This window comes from Nansenia antarctica (assembly GCF_963989245.1).
Source record: "Nansenia antarctica genome assembly, chromosome: 2".
Lineage (NCBI taxonomy): Eukaryota > Metazoa > Chordata > Actinopteri > Argentiniformes > Microstomatidae > Nansenia > Nansenia antarctica.
Genome location: NC_137675.1, coordinates 20,959,948 through 20,967,945, shown reverse-complemented (window position 1 = coordinate 20,967,945; position 7,998 = coordinate 20,959,948). Strand labels below are relative to the sequence as shown.

The following is a 7,998-nucleotide window of genomic DNA, read 5'->3' as shown; positions in this document are numbered from 1 at the left end:
AAATCTTAAACATGACTTGCTGTAGAATTCCATTTAAGGACATAGCATGCACATAATGTCAGTGGTCCAATGCACCAATGCAACATCTGAGCATGTTGATCTGTCAGTCTGAGCTGTGTAAATAGGACTAGCACTTTTTATAATTCCTCTGATTAACTGTAGCTATATAACTCTAAAGAGGACATCTCTGCAATTGAACCTACTCTCTCTTCTACTCACCTCTAATCCACTGACTCTGATCTATTCTATGTGCATCCAACCACCACATGACCCACACTCATCTAACAGGTGAACATACATACTTCTCTATTCTCTATTTGATTGATGTTTTATTCATGCAGATTCTACTCACCTCTAATCCACTCTGATCTATCCTATGTGCATCCAAGCCCACAGCATGCTTCACACACTCATCTAACAGGTGAACATACATACTTCTCTATTCTCTATTTGATTGATGTTTTATTCATGCACAGCACAGCCCTAATCCACACCATTTGAGGAGGTATAAGGAAGCAAACTGACCATTATGATCAGGCCATAACTGACAACATAGTCAGTGACACGTAAACATGAAGCAGGTCAGCTTTTCGTGGAAGAAACCAAACCAACCAACACCGAAACACAAACCATGTCTCTCCAGGCAGCTTCCACAGACTCTCCTGTTAGCTCTGCTAGCCCAGTTTAGCTACCCCCCTGGCCACCAAAACTACCCCCCCAAAATGCCTAAAACACAATATCTTGCAAATCTTTTTTGTACAGCGAGGTTTACTGCTGGTGATGTGATGTGTTAGTAAAACTGCAAACTGAGCGTCGTTGTGAACAGAACTATGAACAGAATCGCAGCAGGAGAGGCTTTAGCCTTTAGCTAGCTGAGCCTCGCCAAACCAAAGAACTGTACCGAGGTTTTCCATTCAGAAACGTTACCTGTCAACCGCAGTTTCACCGGGCCATTCCTCCTAACTCCTTGATTAGACATGCCCCCTTGGATGTCCCCCCGCTCGATGTAGGTTTATAGGAAATATGTTGTACAATACATGTGTCAAGTCTATGACTTGAGCGACAAAATAAATCCAGATTAAAACCCTCTCTTGGTTGTGGCCACGGCAGTTGAATGGAGGAGAACGGAGGAGTCACGGTGGCATAGCGGCCCGAAGGAGCATAGCACTGCTGGCTGGCTGGCGTCTCTCTCTGTCTCTACCTCTCTCTCCACTACCACCACAACAGGGGGGAAAAACCGCTATTTCCAATAAACCAACATCTCAACGTCGAATAAGCGCTTCTAAATGATCTCCCCCCCGTCTGGAGAAGCTTTTTATGCTCGGGGGAGGCGAGTGTAGCTGAAGTAGTCAGAGGGACTTGGACAGTGTTGTCTGGGAGCAGCTCCACGCCTCCACCGTCTGGGCTCGAGTTTTTTTTTTTGGGACAGTTGGCAACCAGCTCCCCTCCCCTACTGGTGACATCACTGTGCCGACACATAGCCCAACATGTACATTTTATTATTTGCCTGTTGTTATCTGTTGAGTTTTATGTGCGGGGACCTTAATTGAAATGGATTGGATATGCAATAAAATTATATTATTTGCACCCTTCATGTTATGTGGTAAGACACACTAAGATAGCTGTACTATAGGGGTAAGGGTTGAATCTAAAATCAGCTTTGCATCCCCTTTCTCCACCACAAGATATCTCCCATCTTGCTTTCATTTTATATTTCTATATTCAGTCCAGTATTTCAGTGCTGGCAAAAAGACCTGTCATATCAAACATCAAGGTTGCATGGTTACCCAAAACCCCAAACATATGACACAGATTTCTTAATAAAAGTTTATTTACAAAGCTTGTAGTAAAACATGGACATTTGTCATTTTGTTTGTCTTTGTACATGTACATTTTCTGAAATGAAAAGGGCGTTTGGAAAAATACAAAAATACAGAGAGGTAAGAAAATAGGAGAGGATGACAAGGACATTGACATTTAAAAGTTGAAAGTGCTTTGATTTTCAGGTATCTGGAAGGCATATCCGTCAGTGGTTACCTCTGGGGCCACGCTCTCATCTTCCTCATCCTGTGAGACAAACAGAAGAATAGAATCATCATCATTGCAAACTGCCACTCACCCACCAGTGTTTATGCTAGTTAATAGGTGAAATCTGTATTTTGGAGAATCTGATGTAAATGGACTGACTAATATAGCGCCTTATTCCAAAGCCCTTTACAATGGCCTCATTCACCCACACATTCACACTCCAATGGCGGCAGACTACCATGCAAGGTGCCGGCCCCCTCATTGGGAGCAATTTGGGGTTCAATGCCTTTCCCAAGGACACCGCGACACGTGGCCAGCTGGTGTTCGAACCCCCGACCTTGCGATCATTAGACGCCGGCACTACCTCCTGCGCCACAGCCGCCCCCAATTGATGATTGATGACGTCACCAAACCAATCATGTCAAATCAGTGATGACTTCCAAGGAAGGGGGGGGGGGGAGGGGGTGGTGAACTACATTTTGAGTGTATTCAAACAAGACTAAGGGAAGGAAGAAAACATCTCTAGGTGTGTTGGGACAGAGCTGACAGGTGGATGAGGCTCACCTCTCCTGAGAAGTACTTCTCGATCAGGTTGAGGGAGGACTTGTACACCATCTCGTTCTCGTGACTCTGGAGGGCCTCGATCCTGTCCAGACCTCCACACTCCTCGATCATCAAGCACAGCTTCTCTGTCTCGCCCATCTTCTCTCCAGCCTGAGGGGAAGCAGTAAAGTATGGGTTTATGATAACACACACACACACACACCTCCAATTCCACATTTACCAGCTCAGACAAAGAACAATAAAGTTATATAGCCTCCTTGTATTGTGGTCTTACCAGGAAGATGTTGGTGATGGCGTCCAGGATGACCAGGACGGTCTTGCTGTCCTTGGCACAGAGCAGGTTGATGAGGGGCTCCAGGACGTTGGTCTGGACCAGGTACACCACCTGTTCCACGGTGCCTCCGCTGGTGTAGTTTGTGATGGCCCACACAGCCTCCTTCTGGGTCTTGTAGTCTCCCTGATGGAAGAGAGACGCCATACGTTAGCATTAGGGGTTGACGATTAACCTAGAAGTGGATTCCGTTCAGATAGGTCTGTGTTAGACGACCGATTATAATAAACCCCTGTAGCTGTAAGCACCACATTTTGAAAGGCTTGGATAAATACAAAATCAATAGCTAGAGTTAAGCCGTGGCCTATCAAGGAGGCAAGGTGAATTCCATTACCATATTGCTTACACCTATCCCATCCCCTTAGATCTTGAGGAAGTCCCCTTGCGGTAGGGACTAGGGTGGACAATGTGGAATTGAGCAACACTTACAGACCACTTTTGTTGTTGTTGATTATATTAGATTTAACCTTTCTGTCATTGCACAGAGCACAACATGTAGCGTTTGCTCTGGGCACAGGGTCAGCCCTCCTGGAGCAATTAGGGGTTGAGTGCCTTGCTCAAGGGCACACCAGCAGCTCAGATATGATGCCAGCAACCCTCCAGTCACCAGCTCACATGTAGCTCTCTCCTGGGGTGGGTGGGGGGGTCGAACCAGCGACCTTCCGATCGCTAGCCGGCAACTCTGACCTCGAGGCTACCTGCTGCCCCCCCCCCCGACTGGACTTCCAAGTCAAACACCACTCTCACCTGTTTGAGGACCTCCACCAGCAGAGGGACCAGGCCGGCGTTGATCACCTCCTGGATCTGGGTGTCTTTGCCGGCGGTGATGTTGGACAGGGTCCAGGCCGCCTCCTTCTGGATATTGGCCTTGTGGTGGCCGAGGAGGGCGGGGAACATGGAGAGGGCGCCCGCGTTCAGGACACACTGCGTCTGCTCGTCCGTGCCCGTCACGATGTTGCCCAGCGACCGCAGGGAGGGAGTCTGGGACGGGATCGGAGCAGAAGGAGAGTTTGTTTGGGATTTTGGATTACAGACAACCCTGTCTAGGGGTAACAAGTGTGTTACCCCTAGTATCACTTCATATAAATAAATAAAAAAGTGCTAACACACATACTCTGGTTATAGCAATGCTACACACAACAAAATGATATCTTAATCCACTAAAAGCTTCAGGCCTTACCACTTCATTCAAATTCAGCTAGTCATCTGTGTGTGTGCGCGCGTGTGTACGTAAGACAAAGGCTATTTGACAAAGGCTACGGCCAAAACCGTTGTCAATTAAAAGCTACAGTTTTGCATCTGGAACTAGAGTGTGCGGCTTCTACTTCATTCAGTTGTGTGTGTGTGTGTGTGTGTGTGTGTGTGTGTGTGTGTGTACGTACCACGATGGAGAGTTCTCCCGAGGCGAGCAGCTGGACCAGCCTGGGCACCAGGCCCGACTGGACCACCACGTCGATCCGCTCGTTGGGGCCGTCCGTCAGGTAGGACACGGCCCAGCAGGTGTCCGCCAGCACCTCCTTGTCGTCATGGTGAAGGAGGCGGACCAGCGTGGGCAGGAGCTGGCGGACGGCGGCCAGGGGGGGGGCGGGGTTCTTGTTGCGGCACAGGTTGGACAGCGTCCAGGTCACGTTACGCAGGTAGCCAGACTGCAACGAGAGACGTCAACGGTAAACGGACCGCACTTATATATAGCGCCTTATTCCAAAGCGCTTTCACAATGGCCCTCTCATTCACCTGGTCACACACCAATGGCTGCAAGCTAACCATGCAAGGCGCCGGCTCGCTTATCGGGGGCAACTTGGGGTTTCACGTGTGGCCAGCCGGGGAATCGAATGGTAAACCTTGCGATCAACTAGACGCATTAGAGTCCAAATTTAAGAATAGCACTGAAATTCATTTGAGTTAGTGAGGGGGAGGGAGGAAAAACTGCAATCATCAGACAGAAGATTGTCTGTTGGACACACAAGTAGATCTTTGGTAAAGGCTATAGCACCATCTAGTGGTGAATAGTAAAACGTGCTCATTTTTGAACAATTTCCTTTTAAGATAGGGACAGCTGTTCCACATGAGGGGGGAGAGAGAGAGAGACCGACTTACAGTGAACACAGACAGGTCAGGGACCGCGAGCAGCGTTAAGAGCGGCTCGATGGCACCGTGCTTGATGACTTGGTCTCTGTAGTTGGAGCCGTCACCTGAGGGACAGACATTCAGACCACGTCAACAAAGAAACAGCCAAACCTGCTCAAGCCAGGGGGGTATTCCATCGTCACTAAAGGAAAATCCAGGCTTATTTCGAGAAGTCTCACGAGGCAGAAGAGATATTTTTTAAATATATATATATATCTCACGGGATTTATAAAAATAAGCCTGGATTGTCCTTTAGCGACGTTGATGGAATATCCCCCAGGACACGGCATTGCATATTAGGTGCCACAGGACAACGCGAAAAGTCTTTGAGAAGTCACTCCAAAATGTAATATACCATTGAATCTATTACCGTACCTGTAAAAAAACTCAGAAATGTAGCAACAACGACAACAAAATAATGCTCTTACCGGCTATGTTGCCCAGGGCCCAGACGGCCTGCTCACTGATGTGGGGGTGCGGGGACGTGACCAGGCCGATGAAGGCAGGGATGGCCCCCCCCTCCACCACGGCGGTGGTCTGGTCCGTGGTGCCAGAGGCGATGTTGGTCAGGGCCCAGGCAGCTTCGAACTGGATCGGAGGACAATCGATCAGGCCCAAGAAGCTGACGAACCTGGAGATCAGGCCGGCGCTGATGATGTTGTCGATGGGAGGGTGTCTCTCTCTGGACAGCAGCTTCCTGTTGGGGAGGGGGAGGGGGGCGTTAAAGCTCAGCGACAGCTACAGGAGGACATGGCTTAAGCGTGACTGACAAACCCACCAGACAGACACTGCAGAGAGACTGACAACAGGGAGTATAGTAGGCTCCTGATACTGTATGCAATGGCTTGGGGCTGTCATGAATGTGTGTCCTAACAGAAGTGTGCTGATAATGGCAACCAAGTACAAAGGTGGTGTCTACTAGGGGTGTAGATCATACTCTTATATATTCGTTTATAGGACTTGATTCTCACAGAGAAGATAATTGTGATCGGACAACCGGAGGTGTGATTTAAATACTTAAAATGACGTGGCTGCCGTGAGCTGTGCCGGTCAGTCGGAACCGATATAGGCTAATGTAAGGCCAGGGGGCTCACGCAGACGTAATGATGACAGACTGCATTTGTAATCAACAGTTTCCAGATTCAAAGTATATTATATGAACCGAGACACAAAACTCAAGCAAGCACGCTGCGTCGTGTTAGGCCCTTATTTCACTCTAGACAGAAGGGTCATAACAAACAGGTATGCACTTTGAGCTGAGAAAGAAACGGACTGCTGCAGATGCATGTTGTCAGCTGGCTTCCATCAGACTGCCCGAGGTGAGTGAGACAGCTTTGGGGAAGGGAGGGGCACAGTGTACAGATCAATGCTCTGATCCAATTATGGCAGCAAGTACACTGCATGCGTCTCGTTCGTTTCCAGAGAGCTTAACTGGCCAACTGCACTTACTTTTAGATAGAAAAATAAGTACACCTCTCCCATAACAGATATCAGACAATTATTGGATGACACTAACACCCTAAAATGCCCCAAATCCCTTTCTTTTTTTCCCTCAAGTCAACACACCCCTACTATCGTTTGGGACATATGAACTGCATTGTACTCAAATGGTGTTTGCAATAGCAATAATTCAGAGGCATGTTCAAATTTGGTATTAGACATAAATATTCTGGTTCTGGACCAAGGGGGAAACTCAGTCAGTGACGACACACACACACACACACACACACACACACACACACACACACACACACACACACACTCACACTCACACTAATGGAATGACGAGGACAATGACAGTGCGATTACAGGGGGGATAAGTTCCAAAGAGCTTAACGACTTACCTGGCTGCCTGGGTAGCCTGCAACTGGTGATCAAGGCTCTGGCTGGTGACACCAGTCACAATCTCCTCAACTGTCCAATGTTGGCAAGGCTACGGAACAGATGAAAGGATTAGCCTACAAACTAAGCCCTCAATGTCATGACTAGACATGCCTGCACTTAGTCAGAAAGTCAACATGATGATACCAAGAGGAACTATGCACCAGAAATGGACTAGTGAGAGGACTGCTTCCTACATAAATATGGATTATAAGACAACATAAGCGTCAGCAAGGTGCAGTGGTCTGATAGGGGCCGTTATGTAAAACGCGCCATATGCGACTTCCTCATGACACATGGCACACTTCCGGCCTCTAACTGTACTGTCATGAAGCACAACTGACCATTAACGACGTTGTTCTCACGATAAGACCGTCAGAAAATTGCGCACGCAAAAAATGTCAACATGTTCATCGTGCCAGTTTGTTACCAGTGCATTCTGATCCTTTTCTTGGAGTGGGGAGGTGGGGTCATCTGGGAAGCTACTGACATTCCTTCTCTTCAGGATCTGCTCATCCTTCTTTGCTTTTCGAAGTTCGACATTGACCTCGATTCTCCTACGCCTCAATTCCTGTAGATTGACAGGTTGAAATAATGTTAACCGAATGTCAATGATACTACTCATAGAATTGAGTGTCATAACATCTGCAACAAATAGGTCGGTTGTTGACAGCTTACGTTGACGTCCTTTCCCTTGTTTTTGAACTGGGTGAGACGATCTCCGTTATCGCTGGCGGCAGGAGCTGACATTGTTTCTCTGATTTATTGAATCAAGATGATCCGACTTCACCGTCACTGTGGAGACAACAGAATGCACATCATGATTATGGTTTTGCTCCTTCAAAAAACAACGCTGATCTCGAAGCAACACAGTGAGCGGACGTTTCACGCTTTGCTATGCTAGCCAGCTGCTATTATCTAATCACCATGTGGCTCGGAGACTGAAGACTCGTTCACTTACAAGTAATCTATGCCCGGAAAAACAAAATATCATCCAACATATCCACATACACAATAACGTTACTCAAATGCGCTACTAATGAATATCAAATGAATACAGCAACTGT

General features: G+C 47.6%; 2 protein-coding genes across 2 annotated transcripts in view; both read right to left on the bottom strand.

Moving 5' to 3' along the window:
- The window catches only part of LOC308151591 (E3 ubiquitin-protein ligase SMURF2-like), a 57,356-nt gene extending 56,288 nt beyond the window's left edge, over positions 1–1,068 (bottom strand). The window contains 1 exon segment of the mRNA XM_080524491.1: positions 928–1,068. Within this exon segment, the coding sequence (XP_080380617.1) occupies positions 928–979 (52 nt within the window). The 5' untranslated portion in view covers positions 980–1,068.
- An 871-nt stretch (positions 1,069–1,939) lies between these two features.
- On the bottom strand, positions 1,940–7,727 carry LOC308151595 (importin subunit alpha-1-like). Its single transcript, XM_080524495.1, has 10 exons — positions 7,610–7,727; positions 7,362–7,502; positions 6,895–6,983; positions 5,479–5,747; positions 5,021–5,115; positions 4,306–4,569; positions 3,671–3,904; positions 2,867–3,049; positions 2,593–2,742; positions 1,940–2,067 (listed from the first exon to the last, which is right to left on the bottom strand). The coding sequence occupies exons 1-10, from the start codon at positions 7,679–7,681 to the stop codon at positions 1,978–1,980; spliced, it is 1,587 nt and encodes a 528-aa protein (XP_080380621.1). The 5' UTR covers positions 7,682–7,727; the 3' UTR covers positions 1,940–1,977.
- Between the last annotated feature and the right edge of the window lie 271 nt (positions 7,728–7,998).